Source organism: Asterias rubens, chromosome 2 (genome assembly GCF_902459465.1).
Source record: "Asterias rubens chromosome 2, eAstRub1.3, whole genome shotgun sequence".
NCBI lineage: Eukaryota > Metazoa > Echinodermata > Asteroidea > Forcipulatida > Asteriidae > Asterias > Asterias rubens.
Genome location: NC_047063.1, coordinates 2,873,674 through 2,896,722, shown reverse-complemented (window position 1 = coordinate 2,896,722; position 23,049 = coordinate 2,873,674). Strand labels below are relative to the sequence as shown.

Here is a 23,049-nt window from a genome sequence, read left to right as displayed (position 1 = left end):
GACTGTGACAGGCGACTTAAGACATCCTCAGACTCGGTATTTATTTATTTATTTATTTATTTATTTATTTCCAGGCAAAGAATAGGAAATAAAAAATAAGACTACACAGAGAACAAACCTGCAGATAACCATCTAAAGGCGATCTTAAGGCGATCTAACTATCTAAAGGCGATCAAGACAATAAAAATAACATAGGCACAAAAGGGCACAAGGACAAAAACGTCATAAAAATTGCACAGTCAAAAACCATATCAAATATATATAAAAACTATAGAAAATACATTAAATTTTGTATACAAAAAATATAGATCAACCAGAAGACCATGCATCCTCGCTCTTTTCATGTATTGACATTTTTTTTATGAGGTTTATTGCGGAGATGAAAAACAAATTGACATACTGTAACAATAATAAAAAAGATGTTCAGTTTTGTCAATATGAGTTTTTATTGGCGTGTCGTGCCCGAGTGGTAAAGTCCAACCGGACTTGAGCTCTGGTGTTTCTGATCAGCAGAGTGTGCGTTCGAATCCCAGTCATGACACCTGTGTCCTTAAGCAAGATACTTGACCATGATGCTTCGTCCTTTTTTTCCACATTTCAATTTTGCGCTTTAAAGAAAATTCTGGAGCCCTTGGCCCAATTTCATAGAGCTGTTATAAGCAGAAATTATCACTTATCAATTGTATGCTAAACAGAAATGTGCAGGAAACCAGTAATAAATTGTACATCATGTGACAAGGTAGTTTTTCTGGTAAGCATAATTTTGCTGTTCTTAGCTACTTTGTTTTGCTTATTAGCAGGTGTTTGAAATTATGCCCTGATATGTCTAGTCTTATTTCCAGTACCTGTAAGGATGCCTCGTTGAATACTTATGTCCACGATGACATACCCATTAAGACAAATGTCATAACACATCCACTGTGTGCCAATTCCTCTATAGCCTAATGCATACAATTTAGACCTGATTATGTGCATGGACGCTTTGCTGTTTCTTTCCTTTCCTTTTTTTTTTGAAGTAAATTGCTAAACGGATACCCAAATCAATTCTGTCTTTGTTACTGCTGCATGGTGGTCATAGCAAAGTACAGTGACTCAACCTCTTATGTTCAAACTCAAATTATCTTTAAAGGCAAAGGAAACCTTTTGTTTTCCAAACCGAGTGCTTCTTTTTAATCCTAATAAATGTGCCAGATTGTAGCACATTTTAATGAACCAATTCCAGGGGTGGGTTTTGGGGGTCATAACCAATAACTGTTTTTGTCATTGGCCAGCGATTAACCAATTGCCAAGTTCAACCGAAACAGTCACTGGTCAAAAACACACCCCTAAGATTATGAGTGAGCAGTTAGTCATGCTGGGAAAAAAATATGGCTCGGAAGTATAATGTTGCTACCCTGACTCTCCGCACAAGTTGAACTGCTCTGGATATGCTAGAATGAACTTTTCAGACATTCCACATGAACTTTGCAATTTCTTTCTTTTCTGGCGAGGCGAGGAGGGGGGGGGGGGAACAAATATTGTTTTCTAATAAATATTCAACCCAAAAGGTACTTGCAATAATTATTTGAAGTATGGATTTTATTTTTTTGGGACTTAGCCAATACTCCACAATGTGTAATCAATGTAAGTTGATTTCCCTTGTGGTGTATTACTCTTAATATAGATATAAACTTAAATCAGATAAAAATCATACCCAGAGAACGCTGTGCTCGGCTGCACTCAATGCCTAAACTGCGACGAATGAGTGCAGCGAACATTATTGTTACAGGCATAATGGCAAAATTATATTACATGACTTATGTGCGTTGCAAAGTAATATCGTGTGACAAGTGTGGTATGGCAAAAATGGGGAGATGCAGTGAGCATTTCTGTGGTTTTTGTTATTGTTCTATGTAATGAGGTGGTTGGAGTGCAGCGATCTGATACAATGTGACATGCATGTATGGGAAAATTATATCATATGACAAATGATGTGTGGTGCAGTGATATCATGTGACAGCGTGATATGACAAAAGTGGTGACATGCAGTGAGCATTTCTGCAATTTCTTATTGTTCGATCTAAATTGGGTGGATAGCCATATGTTGCCATACAGGTGTTTTGCAGGATATCATTTTTCCAAACTTGCCTCAGAAACAAAATGGCCAGGTGCAACCAGTTATTGGTCTTTAAACACAAAGTCACAAGGATAAATGGCTGATACAGCTGTCCATATATTATGCTCTCATGTTACACGGGGCACAAGTTGGTCACCTGGACCAAATTGTCATAGAGCTGCTTCTGTGCTTACTGAGGGAGTTATAATTTCATAGCGCTGCTATAACCCTAAGCCCACAAAAAAAGCAAGCAAAGTAACAATGCAACTCCATGATGAATGCGCAAGCTGGCTGCATAATTTTCTTAGTAACCCATGAAGTATTGCTTACGCTTCTAGTCACATTTGATGCTATAGTTAGCCATGAAATTTGCTTATTGTTAAGCAGCCGTATGAATAAATTTAGCGTACAAATTATGTTGTGTGAAAACGATGCAATGTCCAAAAATATGCACTACACTGTATAACACACAGGGACATTAACTCTCTTAATTACTGGTGCTACCTATAGATTGTTGTGATGATGGCGATTGTTGAATAGCACTATTCACTAATTAGTATTACGTCACTTTTAATCAAAACACCCGGATGTCAGACAAAGATTCCACCAAGGGCCCAATTTCATAGAGCTGCTAAGCACAAAAATTTGCTTAGCATGAAATTTCTTCCCTGATAAAAACAGGATTAACAACCAAGTTGCACATTGCTTGTTACTGGTATTAAGCTGTTGTTTGATTATTCTGAAAATCACATGGAAATTTGGTTGGTAATCTTGTTTTTATCAAGGAAGAAATTTCATGCTCAGCCAATTTGTGTGCTTAGCAGCTCTATGAAATTGGGCCCTGTGCATCAATGCGTCAGACTGCAACGAGTGGGACAGTCAGTACACATGAGTAATCATTTGGACACGATCGCTCGCATACGTTAGTCAAATTTGACACGAGACTGAGCGTATATTTTTAGCATTAGTACTATCGTGTCAATACACTCGGGAAGTTTGGCAAAAAAGAGGATATATTTTCAGCTACGTAGGCTATTTTGGAGATACCCAGACCCAATTACTCGATCCTCCGCAGAATTTTCCCTTTGTTGGAATCACAATATTTTATTATTATACTGTTTTATTTGCCATAACTGTAACAGTACAAAACAAAATACAAGACAAAATCCCCCGAGACGGGCAAGGGACAACAAAAGCAAACACATACTACGATCTGTAGATCTGTTGCCTTACATCTTGATTACACAATGATATCAATAAAGATAATTGTATACTAGTACACAGAGCAATAATAAAAGCAGATAATAAGGTCAAATATTTTCCCTGGTAAAAAATGCAGTAAATGGCAGTTTTTTTGTGCATCAACTGATCCCTTTAATGGATGTCTTCAAACAGTTTTCTGTCCGACTGCACATTTTACTTCCAGTATTTGCCCAACAAATCAACCAGTGTTTATTTTACCAATTAGATTTCTTCGTCCGAGGCAAAAGTGATGTATCGTGGACAGGCTTTCAAGCGCACCTCCTCAACACCACTAGGGGAGCAACCGACCACGATGGCACTCCCCATTAAGATAATTGCCTTTAATCATTTCCTTTCACTCTTCATTTTAAGGTCCAAGTATTTCAGAGGCAAGAAGATCCACGGAGAATTTGACATCAGAGTTGAGCAGGTAAAAGACCTCAATTTGAATTCTATCAGTGAGAAATCACATATCGGTAGCTCGTCTTCGGAGACGGAGGTCCAATTTCACGGCACTGCTTTAGCAAATCATTTTGCACTTTATGATCACAGGGTTTGGTGCAAGGTTCTGATGCGCCCAATTTCATAAAGCCTTTATAAGCATAAAAACTTTCTAAGCACAGAATAGTATCACTTAGCAGAAACGAGTACAGCCCAAAATGACATCTAAGTTTGCATTGTTGTGGCTGATGGTGCCTGGCTCAACTTTTGCTTAGCAAAGAAATTTGTCAAACAGTATCTTCTGCTTTATGAAATTGAGCCCGACACATCACTTTGTAAGCAAAGAAATCTTACCAATGTGAAGTAGACTCACTTTATACTTAGCAAAAAATTCCTTGCTAAGCAGTAAAAAAAAAAAAAAACATGAGCTTGAAATTGACTGTCACCTGAAGCCTCTCATATACTCTCAAAGAGGCATAGTTGCTTTTAAACCCCTTTCACACTAAATGTAATTTTCCCAAAAATGTTCTTGCTGCAATTTACAATATCACTTCCAATGACAATCATAAATTGATAACATTTCTGTTTGTGTACAGTGTGAGTTTTCCGAGTTGAACCTGGCAGCGTATGACGATGGTGGAGTCACCGTGGACCTTAGAGGATTCCGTCAGGGGCAAAAGATCGTCAGGTAAATCTGCTCACCAGCTTCTTAAGTTATTCTCAATAAATTTTATAAAAATAAAAAATTTACTTTTTGAATTCTAGGTTTTCCTTTTCACTTGGCTCACACCTTGTTAATAAGAATAGTGCAGATTTTTACCTCCTGAATAAATTCTGTGACAATGCACTTGTAAGCATTCAACATTTGTTTGTTACCAACTGAAGGTATTCATGGTGATCTGGTTGGCTTGGTGGTATCTTTCCTTGCCTTCCACCTCTCTAGTGGGGCAGCTTAGATTGTGCACTTTCCCTTAAAGACAGTGGACACTATTGGTAATTACTCAAAATAATTGTTAGCATAAAACCTTTCTTGATTACGAGTGATGGGGAGAGGTTGATAGTACAAAACATTGTGAGAAACGGCTCCCTCTGAAGTGACGTAGTTTTCGAGAAAGAAGTAATTTTCCACAAATTTGATTTCGAGACTTCAGATTTAGAATTTGAGGTCTCGAAATCAAGCATCTGAAAGCACACAACTTCGTGTGACAAGGTCGTTTTTGTCTTTCATTATTATCTTGCAACTTCGACGACCAATTAAATCATGCTGAAACCTCCCATTTACTCTGTCATTTTACGTTTCTCCCTGGAGTAGGACATTCAAGCCAGATTTTGTCCTGGTCCGCCAGCATGCAAGGAGCATGGAGGTACAGGAAGACTGGAAGAACATCATCATTGGGTTCCAGTATGGAAACATTCCCAGCATTAACTCATGGCAAGCTGTCTACAACTTCATGGACAAGCCTTGGGTTGTAAGTAATATTTGCACGTCATTGTACTATGTAATATTTGGGGTTGAACAAAGAAAAATTGACTAGAGCACGATTTGAACCTCTGGAGTAACGTGCCGTTGTCCCAAGGATATTGATCCGCCGGAGATTCTGTCCCCCCTATTATGGGAAAACAACATGAGCTGAAGGAGGATGATTCAAAAGAGGGCGCTATCAGAAGTAGTTTGTACAGTTCGCCAAATGGAAGGACAGAATCTCCTGCCGCACCGGCTATAGCTCTACCAACTGAGCTATTTAGCCCTATTTGTGTGATCTCCCTATGTTGTCAATATCTTTGTTCGAGGGTGCCAGTTGGAACAAATACAACCCTTAACTGCCATGTAGCCGGAATCTCACCGAAGTTTACGATACAACCTCAGGGAAGTGGCAGCCAGAGGATCACCTTAAGTGGATGCAACCTTTTAATTTCAGATATCAAATAATGAACCACAAGACAACTGACCACCAACATAGGGCTCATTTGGTAGAGCGTCGGTATTTTTAACCGGCAGTCACAGGTTCAGGTCCTGTTGTGAAATCCAAATTAAGATTTACTAAGTGCTCAATTTCATGGTTTTTCAAAGTGTAAACCGTGAAAGCCCAAACTGAAAAATGTGAAAGCTATTTCCAGATATTGATTATTGATTAAGCATTTGTCTTGGTGTGGGAGTATCTATAATTGAGTTAACTGAGCATTACGAATCAATGTCTGCAATTCTGGACAGAAAAGCTTTAAATAAGTGCTCATTAAAGGGTTTGGGTGCTTTTTGTACGACACAGATTTACATTAAATTTACACGGTACAAAGCTTCCCCTAAAGTATTACTTGCTGAGGTACTGTAGTTTTTGAGAAATGAGTAAAACAACATCAGGAAAGTAATTTTTGTCATGGTGAGACGAAAATTATTTTAGCTACAACTGATTTACGGGACTCTCCTAAAAACAATGCTCTATTATTTTTCAAAGTGAGTACGGATTTATGTCATGGCCGAAAAAATTGACCTACAATAGGCACCAAAACCCTTTTAGAGCAAGTTAGTGTGGGTTACTAGAGTTGACCATAGTTGATGTAGGTCAGCCTTAAGCCTGGTTCATACTTCCCGCAAACGCGAAGGGAATTTTGACGTCACATGGCTGTTTTCACAGCGAATGTTTCGCAGGAGTTGAGAACAAGTCAACTGATGCGAATTATTCATTGCAAATTTGTGACGTCAACATTTGTATTGACTCGCATTCGCAGGAAGTATGAGTTCGGGCTTAACGCTACGTGGTTTGACTAGCTCATCTAAGTAGATCTACCTAGCCCCAGAGCTTCGTTTCTTCTGTCACTTTTCTGAGTTACATCAGAACATTTTTGTTTGTTTATTTCTTGAATGACATAAAATAAAATAAACACAATATTTGGTATAGTGCCTAATCATCATAGATGTGAAATAACCAAATATGGGATGAGAGACAAATAAAATGGTAGTCATTGGGATTTGAACCCAAGACCCCTGACACTCTGGGCAGATGTTCTACCAACTGAGCTTAGAGGCACAGGGGTATACTCCCTCAGGTTTTCTCTAAGAACCACATTTTTCTCTTGGTGTTGATTGGGTGCGCAACTGGGCCAAATTAGTAACAAACAAAGTATTTGGTATGGTGTCTTATCACCAATAGAAATGAAAACATGGGATGAGAAATAAAACAGAAATCATCGGACCATTATTTTTTTCCCAAAACAAAAAGTGAGATTCATCGAACCAATCTTTCAACAAACCCTCTACATTTTGTCCTCTTAGTTTGCCCAGCTGACCAAGATGCAAGACAAGCACGGCAGAGAGAAGTTCCCACTGATAGATCAAGCCTTCTATCCCAACCACAAGGAGATGGTAAGTCCGTCAATGGATTCCCGCCCCCTCCCTCCTCCATCTTGATTTTTGCATGATTGATTCAATTGTTACGCTGGGCTGGTATGACTTGAGGCTACCATTGGTAACCTGCAGCACTGAAGTTCCTTTTATGCGATCAATAGAAGTGCTGGAATGTGATTTGTCCAAGAAAATTTAAGCGTCAACTGGGACTGTCTTTGATTTGAGGTGGGAGGAAAGAAATACCTGTTCCTTACTTATAGAGGCACTGGACACTAATGGTTGTTACTGAAAATAATTGTTAGCATAAAAACTTACTTGGTAACTTGAGAGCTGTTGATAGTATAAAACATTGTGAGAATTGGCTCCCACTGAAGTAACATAGTTTTTGATAACAAGGTAATATCTCTCTCTCTCAAATAATGAAAAACTTCAGTCCTAAAGTCTTTCAATAGGTATCTGAAAGCATACAAATTTGTGCAATAGGAGTGTTTTTTCTTGCATTATTCTCTTGCCTTGCAATTTTGATGACCAATCGAGTCCAAATTTTTCAGAGATTTGTTTTTTGTATGCATATGTTGGGATGCACCAAAATGAGAATACTGGTCTTTGACAATTACCAAACGTGTCCAGTGCCTTTAATGCGTATTGATCATCAGACCACTGCCTTTGTGCCAACTTATTTGATTTGTGAGAGGAAAAGACAATTAATTTATTACTGCAGGTCAGGGGTCAATACAGTAAATTTCAGAGCTGGCTAACGGTCCCTCACATATGCTCATTACATTTTGATCTTCTGTTCTTTGTTTTGACCCTACCCACGATTTCTAAAAGTAAAATCAAAATAATTTAGCCTCAATTACTCTGAACGGCCCATAAGAGCAGTTGGACAAATGCAAAACGCTGTGCCTCATGCCACCAGCGGTATCCTCATCAAAATAGGTGTGAAACGCTCATGTGCTAATCAGTGGTGTTATATGCGCACGCGTGAATTTAATCAGCATACTTGAAGTAGAACAATTATGACCGACAAGTCATATAGGTGTTTTAAGGCGTTTTTATCGTTTTGACGGCCGGCACGTTCAGGGAACTATCTCTCTGTGGTAGCCTCACTGCTCATACCATCTCAGTCTGTGTGTTGTGAAACTAACATTAACATTGCAACAGGATTGGGTGTTTGTCTGGTCTTCAAGCTATGAAAGCAAAAGGTTGACACCCAAAAACGACCGTGAAGAAATCAAATCGACACTGTGACCATCAAAGGCATCTGGCTTCAAGGAGAGAGTGTGGCCATCACCCACAGAACAAACTAATATAATAAATTTGTAACCCCAAGTGTTTCTACTTTGATAGGAAAAGGTTTTGTACTTTATATTTCAGGCATGATGTTCTTCCTACTTTTGTCGGATTTGTTTTGCCCTTGGAAAGATTGGACAATTTGTGATAAATTAGCCTGAAAAGTCTATAAGAGCCTTTTCCCGTACGTGTAAACATCTAGATCAGCCATTGTACTTTTTCAAATGTTCCCCCTTTTTTTTCAAGGACTAAATACAATGCCTGATACTAGGGATGCGAAGTTCCACATGTAACTTGTTTTTAAACTTCCTTGAGGAATTTACTTTTAAATCTTTGATGTCGTAACAGTCTGAAACGTTTTTGCGACTTGACTTTTTCTCGGAGCCTCTCACAAATCTTGAGTTTCTCCGCCCTGTTGGATTATTACAGGCACTGGACACTATTGGTAATTACTCAAAATAATTGTTAGCATAAAAACTTATTTGGTATAAAAGATTGTGAGAAATGGCTCCCTCTGAAGTTTTTTGAGAAAGAGGTAAATTTTCACTCAAACAATATAGGGAAGCCTTTTATGGTGCATCTGAAAGTACACAAAGTTGTGCAACAACGGTGTTTTTTCTTTCATTATTTTGACTTGTTCAAAGTTTAGTTATTCTATGCATATGTTGGGGTACGCCGATTGAGAATACTGGTCTTTTACAATTACCAAAAGTGTCCAGTGCCTTTAATTCACTGTCATTCAAAGCCATAAGTCATTTTGATAACGTAGCAATGTCTCCCTTAACCTCGGGCTGAAAACATGTCTAAGTAACCAGATAGCCGCACGACATAGGAACAAATGAGATTAAATCTCTTTCTATGTCCCCCCCCCCCCCCCCCCCCCCCCCCCTCATATTGATTTTTGTATGTTGCCAGAAATGGACTGTCTCCGATGAAGTCGGGACAGAAAGACACTTCGTGATAATTTTCTCAATCTATGAATTTGTTGGCTGCCTGTATACCTGATATATACCTTTTGTTTTAAGTGTCTCAGATTTTGTTAAAGCTGAAGTATTTTAAGTAATTCACAGAAGTCTATATAGGAATGATATTCTTCCTACTTCAGTTGGATTTCCGATTGTTTTGCCCTTGACAAAAATAGAAAAACTGTGATTAAACTGCCTGAACAGTCTACTAAATCCTATACATTATGATAGGTTAGCCCTTGTACTAAATACAATTTTATTAAAATTTCAAAGGACCAAAATATCATGCTTAGCTTATGTTTTTTTTAAAGAGCTTGTCTTGCTAAACAGGTAACTTTACCACTTGATAGATTTTCTGCATTTTTCTCAAAAGAACTGTCATGCTTATTCACTATTGTGGTGTGGTATCTGCTTACAGCATTTGAAATGACACAGAGGCCATAGCCTATGTTACCCCATCAAAAAGATTCCCATAGACTTACCATTTGAAGTGCCCTTTACAAAATGAAAATGGCCTTGCCCTCTCGACGATGAAATTCCATGCTTGTTGTACCACAAGTGGGTTTTTTGGTATACCATTAAGTGAGTTTCATCAAATGTTCATGCTTTGATGTCGGTAGGGGTCTTGAAAGATTTGTAAATATTTCTTAATTGAAAAAGGAACAAAATACTACAGTTTTAATCTTCCTCTTGGCCCTGTATTTTTTTTACATAAAGAGGAGTTGAACACCTACAAAAACTGTTAGCGTTTAAACCCCTTGGGGTCACGCGCCAGCGCGCTATAATTGTGTCACGCTTTGGTCCCGGTGGTGGTTTCCATTGACCTACTTCGGTAAATTTCTCACTGAATTAAGCAAGGATGGGATCCAATTTCTTGACGCAACTCCTTTCTAATTAGCTCGATAGTTTATCAAAGATTGCGGGATGAACTCAAGATGTTGTGTGTGTTGAGTTCATGTGCTCCATCAGGAGCTTTTTGTTGTTACCCCTAAGTGACCTGATCGTGTCATTGCTCCACATTCAGCGATGTGATTTCTCCCGTTTAACCCCCACCCCCCAGAAAAAAAAAATGAAAAAACAAAACAAAACAAAAAACATGAATATTTTGTAACTAAGATCACATTAATAAGAAAATAAAGATATAACCATTAGGAACACCCCATATTGCAGAGTAGGGTTTTCAAAATCAAAGATTGTCATTTTGCAGCCATCTTTGTCATGCACCTTGTGTGCAAAAATACATCATGGGTACTGAAGATAATGACATCTCAAAGAAACCAGTCTATTTCTTCTTCTTCATAGTTTGGTTGTCATAATTTTAAATAAGGAAAACCAAATTTGCTGGGCGTACACTAAAAGTCTGTTGTCAGTGCATAGGAAAAGATACAACACAGGTTTTTTGTCTCTATGAATAAACTTTCTTTATTAAACTTAAATATTGCAAATAAGGGTTTGAAAACATACAGGTTTTCAAAAAACAAAAACAAAATGCATAAATTAATATTACGGAGAGTTCAACCGACAAAATTCAGCTACCAGTGAAGTCAGACAATTAAAAACAATAATTAATTGCAAGCATAAATAACAATATAGCCCAACTTAAATTAAAGTAATTCATAAAATGTATATATGTACATCTCCGGGATTTATTTGAAGTTAATAATAAAGAAACTGTATCATTCTGTTTAAATACCTAACAACAATGCCACAAAATATCTATAAGTCCCTTATTTGTTGGGGCGCTTTTTTTTGTGGTTGTTGTCTATTTTGGAAGGGGTACTTGCTCTTTGCTTTTTCCAATAACGGGGGGAAAACATAGGTAAGATACCGTCTCCTCTTTGTCGGCAAATGCTGACCTTTTATCAAATTTAACTTGTCAAGAATACTTCTGTGATTAACAAATTCTGAAATAACCATTCAGAATTATTGTACTGGCCAAAGTTCAAGCATGTGTACATCTCTGATGTGTCATGTTTGTTTAACAGTTAACTTCTGGGGTGGAGGAGACTTGACCTTTCGAGGATTTTGTTTAAAAAATTGTTTACCGATGACACTTTTGTCTATAAACTAACCCCTTGCTCTCTGACCAATCATGGAACCTTTGTGATACCCTAAAGAACTATTGAAGACAGTGGACACTATTGGTAATTGTCAAAGACTAGTCTTCACTGTTGGTGTATCTCAACATATGCATACAATAACAAACCTGTGAAAATTTAAGCTCAATCGGTCGATGAAGTTGCGAGATAATAATGAAAGAAAAAACACCCTTATCGCACCATGGTCACCTGAAGTTGTGTGCTTTCAGATGCTTGATTTCGAGACCTCAAATTCTAAATCTGAGGTCTCGAAATCAAATTCGTGGAAAATTATTTCTTTCTCGAAAACTACGTCACTCCAGAGGGAGCTGTTTCTCACAATGTTTTATACTATCGACCTCTCCCCATTACTCACAATCAAGAACGGTTTTATGATAATAATTATTTTGAGTAATTACCAATAGTGTCCACTGCCTTTAAATAAGCATTGAAAGTAACTCTGACTTAATAATACAACCCATCTATTTAAACAAGTAGTGCTTGAATCACCACACAATTACACTACATGTATACCTTTAGTTTTTTTAACCATTTGATTGTTCTAATCCAATATAAATGTAGGATTTATAAATAAAACTAACATGTCAAAAACTTATCTAAAACAGTTGGTCGTGTTTTTGAGATATATTCCTTAGGGAATATTATGTCCTCGCAGGAAGAATGATCCGTATTTGATATACACAATCTGAGAAATGTTATTGACAGTAACGCTTCTCAGGTTCAAATTTTGGGGCATATAAGCTCATTATCTTTATACATAAACCACATTCCTTTGAAGTGAAATGTTTCTCCAAATGCTTTCTGCTATTAGAGGCTGCAAAGGCTTCTAATCAAATGTTTTTATTGCCATTTTAAGAGTGATTACCAAACGTATACCTTCCCAAGTGAGCAGTCACCAGACAGTATTTATATTTTAATCACAAATGGCCATTTGTACCGACGTTTGTCTGCATTCAGGAGGAGATGTCGTAACCAATCGACCATTCAAGCAGATAGCTTTTCTCCTTCTAACTCTCATTTGTCACTGTTAATAGTTCCTAGCCGCTGTTTTCTCAAGTGGAAAAATAATGAATAAACAATACATAGATTAAACCAGAGTATGCAAGTACGCTGTTCTACAAGAAACTTAATACTGGTGTGCGATGGTGTTTGACTTGCGATTGCAAACCAAAATATACATCTTACATGACATGTACATGCTCTTTACTTAAATATATTACACTCACTAACGTCACGAAACGTGACAAAAATAACAGCAGCCAGTAACACTGGACTAATCAAGTAACAAGAGTCACACTTTGAATAATGGTGTTGATCTGAAGTGATTTTCTCCTTTACCTCTTGCATTTTCGACTTAAAAATGTTTTGCACATTACTTGTGGAATTCGTGTCGTACTTCACAAAGCATGACTGTAAACAAAATAGCTGTAATCTTTTTTTTTTTTTTTTTCGTGTGACTCATCTTACAAAAGAGGTAACAGTTGGAATGAATTAACGCCAACTTTACTTTTGTTGACTCTATGAGGTAATTATATTGTTCTCTGAGGTGTGGCATGCTAAAGTAAATATTGGAAAATTTCATTCCGTTTTCAGAAAGCAATGGTTTATCTTGAGATGAGTTGTTAATTTTGCCATGGTCGATTTGTATAATAATTCAGAGGCTGATAAGCCCATTTGCGAAGGGCGTGTTTGAGCCACAAGCAGGCAAAGGTTCCTCTGTAAGACAGCCACATCGATCCATGTAAGACCATGGAGCACTGCCAGCGATTGAAGGCGCCAGTTTCATGACACCTACGATTTTATCTAACAAGTTACTTGTTCCAACTGCCCTCATTACTGTGATCTTTGTGGACGTAGAAGTATACGTACACAATGTAGGATCTTTCTACTTCCATACCTATCCTTTGAAATGATTAATAATAGTGGCTGAATTCGGAGACTATGATCATTAAGGAAAGGTTGATATATAGGAGCCTTTAGCTGCTGGTGTTGGAGGCTATCATTATCCCTGAATATTGAAGCGCATGAATAAATTTCAAGGTGTTTTGTTGGTGTTTTACAAATGTGCTTTTTTTCTCAAGGCACTGTTGCATAATGTAGCGTAGAAAATTTTGGTCCTCAAGGTACAAAAGGGGGTGTTCAAAAATGATTTAGAAAATCTGTCTTACAAAATATGTGCATCTCTTTTACATTTTTAAGAAGCAGGGCCCGATTTCATAGAGCTGCTTTAAGCTCAAAAAGCAGCTCAAGAGCAACACAATTATGCTTACAAGAGCAAGGTTACCAGCCCAAGACCTAATATCTGACTGGTATCATGTTAGTTTGTTTTGCTAAGCACAAAATGTGTAAGCAAAATTTTTTATTTGGCAGTGCGATAAAAACGGGCCCCGGTATACAAGTTAAATATGTGCTGTTAATACTCTACAAAGGTGGATTCACATAAAAATAGCAATTTAAATAACTCGTACAAGATGTTCATTTTTTTCTTTGGTTACATTGGGGAAGGATGTGAATTTTTTCACCGATGAAAGAAATCCTTCTTTTTGTTGAGAACCTTCTGGTTTGACTTTGTACAGTTCTTGCTCCTCATGAGCTCGGTGGTCTTGAACCACCTGCAGGCTCCGCCGTCGTGCTTGACGCAGGAGGAGTGGAGGTTCTGACACTGGCCGCTCATGGGGTCCCAAAGGCAGCTCTCTCCGCTCGCGGCTCGCTCCTTCTCTTGTTGACTGCAGGGGGAAAAGGCACCGCAGGCATCAATCTGTAGAGAGGGGAAGAAAGAAAAGAAAGAGTTTCCGTTGAGTGTGTGGTGACAAAACAAAGAATGAGCATCGACTACCTCGTGTCGTGTTTACTTCCTATTTGTTCAGAGTGATGCTGTATCGACTCGTCAAGGTGGGAAAACACAGATTTGTGTTTCACCGACGATGTGGCTTTAAGAGGTGTAAGTCAAACATCTGAGTTGACTTTCTTGGGGGTGTGATTGCGAGATTGATGCATTCAAAGATAGAGCAAGGACCAGATTCAAACAACCCACTTTGCTAGGCAAAAAAAAAAACCTCTTGCACAAGTTTGTGTGCTTTCAGATACCTAGTAAAAGGCTTCAGGCTTGAAGTATTTCATTATTTTGAGTGAGAAATTACCTCTATCTCAAAAACTATGTTAGTTTAGAGGAAGTCAGTTCTCACAAAGTTTTATACCATCATCGACCCTCTCTCTTTAAGCGGACAATTATTTGGAATAATGAACGATAGTGTCCAGTGCCTTTAAGCCTCAATTAAGGTGGCAATTTTTTCGTCATATTTATCAGCGGCTGGGTAATCAGATCAATGCTTTTAAGTTTGTCATTTTAGCATTAGTTGAACGGTAGCTTCCCTCGTTAAACACTTTACTACACCGTAATGCAACACTGGTCTAACTCAATTAAGTGAGATTCGATATGACTCTTCATTTAACGAGAGATCGTTAACATGTAATGTAATCTCGGAGGAGTAGTTAGTCGGTCTTGATCTTTTCCTGAGGAAGAGGAAACTGCTCCTCCTCGAGATGGTTGGATATTTTTCTGATTGCTCTCTAAGTAGTTAAAGATGCAACACATTATTTTGTTTCACTTTTTGAAAAACATTATTTTTACTTGATTGTTTTTTTTTATTGTTGGAGCGTTCTTGTTTTCCTTACTAATAGATTGATCGCTTTAATGTGTGTCAGTTTTGCATCAGGATAAAGATTATAATTTGTTTATTCTTACACGGATGTGTATAAAGCACTAAATCTCTTAGTTCTGTGAAAAAATTCGCAGCCAAATCACTGAGATTGAAAGCTAGAACGTTGATAAACACATACAGCTCTTTAAAAAAATAGTTTTAGAAGAATGAGGTAAGGCAGTGATTGAGTCGCTGTCTTGCATGAAGTACAGGATGACCAAAAATATTTGTAGCGCCATAAGAAAAAGTCTAACAGTTAGCAGGTTTAAGAAATGCGTTTAATTGCATCATGGTTAGAGTGTTGTTTGGGGTTGCTAGGGCTGAATCCCACGCCAGTAGTTTGCCTAATGGATAGGAGGGTTAAGTATGGGTTTGAAGTGATTTTGGTTCTGTTTTCCTTACCTTGCAGGAGTCGCAGTTTTTCTCGTACCAATATCGGAGCCCCCGTCGTTGATTCTTTGAAATCTTCTCCCATGGTTCCCTCCAGTTGCAATTTGTGAACTTTAGTTTTGCTGCTGAAATCTTGCCTGTAGGGAGTTGACAGAATTAGGAAATAGAATTTAGTAAGGCGTAATAGGTCCCAGCCTCCAAAAACTGTCCCACATGTGTTTAGTTTTAAACTGCAAAAAAATCAGTTAATGACCTGACAATTGGACCCTAGCAGAGTCTTTCTCGAAAGGCTAAAACACCGTTTGCAATTGGACCTTTTCAAACAAGGCAACTTTGAGGGAACTAAGTGCAGTGCAGGCCACAGAAACACTTTGGTAGCACACAAGTTAATTTTCAAACAATGTCATATAATTCCCAAGAAAACAAATTTAACATTTCAAATGTGGATGCCTGGAACTGGTTGGATGTGAATTACCTGGTGTGAAATGACCCTAATTAGTTTTGTAAATTTCACTCAGAGTTGTGTTTTCTTGCATTTGTTCAATTAACTTGTTAGAAAGATCCTTTAAATAATTCTGTTTGCGTTTTAGTCAAAATTGACTGTTATACTTGGTTAATGGTGTTCCAAATCAAATGGCTATACACATCCATGATCTGGGGGTGTGAGCCATGAAATAAGTAAAATGTATATTATCAACAGAGGGCGCTATTTTCATTTCATGTGGAGCTTTCATGTTTGGGTATTGGATCAGTGGTTGTGTTCAGGGCTTGATTGTTTTGGAGTGCAGAGTGGAACTCTGTTTTACTTTGATATTGAATATGTTTTGTATTCAAATGAAACAATTCCGGAGATCATACAATCAATAAGCTACTGTTGTAATTATTCTTATAGAATCTGAAACAGTTTATGTCCACACAAAGACTAATATGCAAATGGCATACACAATCTGAGAAACGCTACCCTCAGATTAAATTTTTGGGGATAGAAAAGGATTTACTCTTACAATAACCACAGTACTCTGAAGTGAACAAATTCTCAAAAAGCATGATACTATCCAAAGCTACTTAACCACATTTCCTAGTAAATTTTGATTGCCATTGACTTCCAGTTTCAAATATTTTTTGGTATAAAAAGTGATAACTTTTTTCCATATTTGCAGTCATTCATGAGGTGAAAAATTCCCAATTTTCAAAGCTGCTGTACTTCTTACCAAGTATGTTTTTACTACCAAGCGTAAACAGACCCTTTTTAAAAATCTAACCCAAAAATTTGAATTTCTGTTTTATATGACAAACTCACCCATAATGACGTATGTTTTTCCAACCTCCAGATTTGCCACGCCGCACATTGATTCATAAAAAGATGTGTATAATTCGGGGTGGCTCCCTTCGGCAATGAATTGATGTCCCTTGTAGACTTCTCGAACCCAAACCTTGTACGATCTCTCCGCGCTTGTCAAGACCGGTAGAGGGAGCTGTTGTAAATCATTTGTACTGAAACCTTTCTTGACGACCATCTTGACGGATTTGATGCGCACTTTGATAACTGAAAAGATTGAGGAGGAATAATGATAATAATAATTAAATAACTATCTTATATACTGTATTTTTTAATGAAGTATCAATGCACTTTACTATAGTGCCCTAGTCATTGGGCCAATAACATTCCTGTCTTAGCTCCCTGGGAAATTTACACCCCTGAGCTGCTTTGTTGATCCTACCTCCTTGGTGCACCAAAGGCTTTTTTCCGAACACTCTCATTCTCTACCCTCGCAGGCATACATTTATATACCATGGTAAAGAGAAGCAATTATAGTAGAGTATGTTGCTCAGGTACACAAGTGTTGTTACAGGGATTCGAACCCACACAACTGTCATAACAGGGATTAGAACCCACAACCAATGACTAAGATACTAGAATTTGAATTCGATGCTCCACCATGACATCCTACTCCATGATACTACAGTGGGTATCTGTTGAATAGCCATTTTGTGTCTATAGTTCTCCCATTGTGGGTTAACCATTTGGTTGAACAAAGGGACTTTTTCTAAACCTTCGGCTCCAGCTCGGGCTCCGGCTTGGCTTCCGGCTCCGGCTTGGGCACCGTCATCAATGTTGGAGCAGTCTGCATCAACATCAAATGGAGCCCGGAGCCAGATCTGGAGCCAGCTAGAGCCTAATCTGAGATTTTTGAAAATGCCCCAAAGCTCGAAGGTTAAATAGTTGCAGCTGTACTTGGTACACAATTGCGGGGAATATTATGCAGAGAGATGGTGGAGGCATATGTTTAGGGGTTCTTTACAATTTTTGTAAAGAAATTTTACTTTGTCTCAATCTCCAACAACCTCATATCTCCAGTGATTAAGAGGGACAACTTTGGTCGGTTTCAACTCCCTAGACTGCAAGAAATTTGTCATAAATTTATCCCACGGATTACAGTTTTATCACTTGATTGACACCAGAGTTTCTTTAGAGGGGGGGGGGGGGCACACAAAAAACTAAACGGAACATGTAATTGACTTAGCCTAAATGGTTTCATTTGTTGTGCAACAAGAGAAGATATTTCAAGATAGATTGTGATGGTCAGTCGACTACAGGTGGGCAATTCCACAGTCACGGAAGGACGATTTGACTCAAACAACATTTAAATCATGGATATCTTTAACAGTTTCATCAAGCAAATGTCACAGTTTCTTTTTATTAATGACTGCCTTCAAAATGGCCTCCTCTTTTTGGTTAAAAAACTTTTTGTTTATAAAATATGAATATTAATAAGGTCAGTAACGGAAGGACGCCAATGGTGTGATTGTTCACTTGGTGTCTTTGAAATGTTCCAGTAGAAATTAACAATTTCCTCATAGGGTGCCTTTTACATGGACTGTAAAGGCCCGGTCACACAGGCCCCGATAACGAGAACGAAAACGAGAACGATAAAAATGCACGCTCGTGATTGGTTGAATTGCTCCACGCAGAATACGCCCACGCTCATTCAACCAATCGAGGGAGTGCATTTTTATCGTTATCGTTTTCGTTATCGGGGCCTGTGTGACCGGGCCTTTAAAGGGGTAACCCTGTTTCAGGCCTAGGAGTAGGTGACAGCGGCCTCTGGACAATATAATTGTAGCCCACACCTTGAAGTGGCCTTCAGGCCTTGTGTCTGGCAACTTGCATTAAAAAAAAAAAAATAAAAATCCTTGCCCTTTCATAAATGAAGCATACAGGTCTGGGGTCAATTTCACAAAGAGTTAGGACTGGTCCTAACTTAGGACCAGTCCTAAGAGATATCAAAAAAGCACAGCTAGTCCTAAGTTAGGACTAGTAACTCGTCCTAACTCGAGATAAGACTAGTCCTAACTCTTTGTGAAATCCACCCTGGTCATCTACTATGCCATATTTACAAGTGCTTTACAGAATATTAATGATCGCCTGCTGATGGCCGACACAACTGCTTGACGGTTTCATATAAACTGAGTTTTTGTTCTTTGTCTAGACTCTAGTCTATGATATGTGGTGTAGTCACATGGTTGATTCTCCAACAAAAGGTACATCTTGAGCTTTAACCTACATACACCCCATTTCATATCAATTGATTTCTACAAAATATACCCATTACCATAAATTCATCACCCTTTTATTTGCCATCTATTGTAAAGGAGTGACAGAAGTTATACTAAAATGATACATGTGTGGTTTTGTCACCAGATGGGGCGGCGTGGCACCATTTGGCGTGCTCCCAACGCATGCAAACATTTATTCCAGTTGGTGTATCCTAAATAATGTGGTTGCACACCTGTTGCTTGGGCAAACAGCACTATCTGATCGCAAACTACCTGCATCAATTGTTGCTGGTAGATAAAAGATAATTGATTGTTCGCACAATAGTAAAGCAAAACCCACTGTGCAAACAATGGCACACTTATCTTGTGGGTTACTCATGACAATCCAATTCAGCCTAGATAACAAAAAATTGCAACAAGTGGTTCATTATGAAGCAAGTGTTTAGAACACGAAACCTTAGAAAAAACCACATCCAGAAGAAGTTGTTGTCAGTTGTTCACTTTTCAGTGTGTTGTATGAAAGGCATCGCTTTGGTGTCAATTGATTTCCAATCCAAGCATAGTCACACTTTCCAATGTTCTCGAGATCGCAGAAATTAATTCATAATCAATTGCTTTTTGAAATTTAAAAACTGCAGCTGTCCTATGTATCAATACTTCGTCAGTTAAACTTCTGTCAACGCACAATTGATGTGGGCGTGCTTTTTAATTTTTTGAAGGGGTGTTGTACAAGGCCATCAGACTGAAGCGACTAACAGGCCTCACTTTGACAATGAACTTGTTTGAATAAAGCTGTGAAGTAGTCAGCTGGCTGTTAACCGTCGCTGAAATATAATGGGGAATATGTATGGCGTCAGACAGTCAGACTTGGAAGCGACCCAAGAAGAGAGGGCCGACCGCGTTCTGTGTACACTCACCAAGGAGGAATTTCATTAACTCCTGTTTTTGCCACTTTGGTGTGTTTGTTTGTGCAGCAAAGTTGTCTCATTGAAAAATCTTGTTTTGGTTGAGTGGCCCAGTAAGCGCACTCTCCATTGTGACAAATTAAAAGAACGCAGGAAATATAACAAGCCTGAGGGGATGGTGGCACACGACGCCACGCGAAGCCACGCGAGCGAGGGATCCTGAGCCGTATTGTTCCGCTATCATCGTTGTTGCCAAACAAAGAGAAAAGCTATGTCACTAAGAAGCTTAAGCGCTGCCCAGCATTGTCTGCCCCTGCCCAAATTTTCGGCTTTCATTCCAAGTACCCGCTCCATTGATTACCAAAGGGTGTGTGGGACAAAAGAACATCTGCATGGCGCGTGCTGGCCAACAATAACCGACCATGAATACGAGCAGTAGAAGTGTCCAGGCAACCCAAATAAAAGCCACTGGAAATTTCTGTAGCTTTACTTTGCTTAAAAATCAATTACTTCTTAGATAGGTTCCCTTTGTGGCTGTAACCAGCTCTGGAAGTAACTTTTTTGGAAGGGGGGGGGGGATAAACATTGGATCTGCTTTAAGCTCTTAAGCAGCATCTTTCTTTCTCCAGAGTTTGTTCTTAGAGGGTTTGGTGATGAAAGCTTGATTGAATTGACTGGACTTTAGGAAGAGTAATCTCTAATAAGCTGTTGATTGGGTTGAGGTTGGGATTAGACTGGTAGGCTGTGGAGGAATCTTTAAAAGTCACTGGTCTTCCAGTGATGTGATAAATATCTTTGTAGCAAAAGTTGATCCTTTCGAAGGAGTAGATATTTGGACTAAATGAGATTGTCTGTGTGGTGATTATGTTGTTATAATGCTAAACCAGAGGAAAACTAGATTAGGAATAAGCATTTTCAGGCCTGATTGCCTCCGTTGCCCCTTGCCATTGCCTTGGTGCCCTTGAAATGCTCCAGTAGAAATTTACAATTTCCTCATAGAGTGCCCTTTGTCAAAGAAGAAATGCCTTGGTGCCCTTGCCCTTTCAAAAACGAAGCATACAGGCCTGCATTTTAGTTTAGTTTGTACCAACTTTGGCCGGACACAAAAGACAATGGGTATGCTGAAAGATCACCTAAGACTATTTATCTATAGTACAAATTTTTGTAATGGCATACTCTGAAATCTATGAGATTTGGTAATAGTTTGACGATACTTTATTCCCAACTTGGCTTTGTGATAATGGTTTAAACATGAGATGGTTTCTATAAAAAGCTATTCTCAGTTACAAAATAAAGATGGTCTTGCTTGAAGTTCCTTCATTTTCCTGAATACAAAAACCGTTTGGAGAAATAAAGGGCTAACAATTTTCAAAGATTTAAAACTTGATTTTGTCTTAACCAAAAGATAACCAGTCAGAAAGCTTTCCTCATTTATAATTAAGCGATTTGGTTCGGAACAAAGACTGTGCTTTGTGCATTGTAGAAAAAAACCATAACAGAACGGAACGCTTCCATAGTCCAAAGACTGGATTGTATTTTGGACTGTCTTTCTATCATAGTAGGTAGTGTTAGCACTTGAAGACAAATAAAAAAAATGCATGAGCTTTCAAAGCAACAACTACCTCATCAGGTGCAATGAAGGGGACAAGCGAAGTTCATGTATATATATATATATATTTTTTTTTTCTATCATGCTAAGTTTGAAATCCTACAAGATTATGCCAGACCGATAGGTTAGTTATTTTATTGCTCATGTGTTAATAGGAAGATATTGGATTTTGAGCAAGCTAGTCAGAAACGTTGAGACCAATTATGAACTCACTCCTCAGTATTGAAGTTAATAAAATGAAGTCCCCTCAATCCACTTAAGCTAAGCTAGTAGTCTGGGCCGTTTTTCTGCCGCAAACCAAATATATGTTGGTATAGAAAGAGATACACACACTCTGAGAGTTTGGGAGGAGGGGTTATGGTACTCCTAGAACTATGATGTTTGTTTCGCTTCGTCTCATCCCGATGAGAACTATGATGTTCGTCGAGACGATAGCGAAACGAAAATCATAGTTCTAGAGGAGTAGGGTTAGGGTTGAATGCTCTCTCTGTTAGTGGGGGTTTTACTTGCTTTTCTGTTATTAATATTTGGGGAAAGTTAAGCGGAGAGAGAGAGAGTGGGTGTATGATAATTTTTCATGGATGTTGACCAGAGCGTAACTGTGTTTCTCTCTTGTCCAAATGATTTTGTTTAATTATCAAACTTTCTTTAGAATGTTGTGGTTCGCATAATGCAATTCAGAAATCTTGTTCTTTTGGAGGATGAAGAGAAAGGGTCAGCGCGAGAAATACAACATGTTTAATTTTTAAGACAAAAAGAGAGGAAACTTACCGAAATGTGAGTTGCAGAAGTGATGTTGTGTATGCTGTGGTAAGCATGAGCAGGATGAGGCAATCTGTAGATGACATAGAAGTATCACCACCGTGAGTAAACACACAGACACAGCCACTGAAGTTGCTGTCATCTTGGCGCTGTGTTGATCTTTTTTTTCTTCCTCCTTTCACTTTCTGGTCCGATTTAACAAAGTAATAACAGGGCAACTCTAAGGTGACGACAATCCAGCACTATAAAAGCATGTACAAATTTGTCCCGTGCGCACACCTTCACTCTGTGAACTCCAAACAACAACTGAATGCAGGCCTAACACTAACGGCCGACGAGTCGTAGAGTAGTACCCCACTGCAGTATTGATCATAGTCAAACGCAGCTGCTTTATTGACTTAGTAGTCTGTGTTTACCAATGAGAGGCAACCAACCAGTGCATGGACCCAGGGTAGCCAGGCCCCCCTCATGTCCCCTTTGTTCAACTTGTGTAAACCCACAGCGTTCTCCCTCAAACAATACACCTGCCCATGTGGGGGAGCAGACGTTTAGGCAATTGTCCCCGGCACCAGGCAAGTCAAGTAACATCTAATTAACAATCGACAGTTTTTGTTGGTTAGATTATTAGCATATTATGGGTGGAGGG

The 23,049-nt window shown here is 38.5% G+C and overlaps 2 protein-coding genes across 2 annotated transcripts in view; one reads left to right on the top strand and one right to left on the bottom strand.

Moving 5' to 3' along the window:
* Positions 1-7,282, top strand: part of LOC117303335 (synapsin-3-like) — a 34,754-nt gene extending 27,472 nt beyond the window's left edge. Inside the window, exons 3-6 of the mRNA XM_033787505.1 lie at positions 3,710-3,767; positions 4,375-4,466; positions 5,091-5,247; positions 7,050-7,282. Of these exons, the coding sequence (XP_033643396.1) occupies positions 3,710-3,767; positions 4,375-4,466; positions 5,091-5,247; positions 7,050-7,184 (442 nt within the window). The 3' untranslated portion in view covers positions 7,185-7,282. The remainder of the gene's footprint in view (positions 1-3,709; positions 3,768-4,374; positions 4,467-5,090; positions 5,248-7,049) is intronic.
* A 5,240-nt stretch (positions 7,283-12,522) lies between these two features.
* Positions 12,523-22,751, bottom strand: LOC117305747 (metalloproteinase inhibitor 3-like). Its single transcript, XM_033790626.1, has 4 exons — positions 22,413-22,751; positions 16,870-17,115; positions 15,582-15,706; positions 12,523-14,236 (listed from the first exon to the last, which is right to left on the bottom strand). The coding sequence occupies exons 1-4, from the start codon at positions 22,543-22,545 to the stop codon at positions 13,997-13,999; spliced, it is 744 nt and encodes a 247-aa protein (XP_033646517.1). The 5' UTR covers positions 22,546-22,751; the 3' UTR covers positions 12,523-13,996.
* Positions 22,752-23,049: the final 298 nt, after the last annotated feature.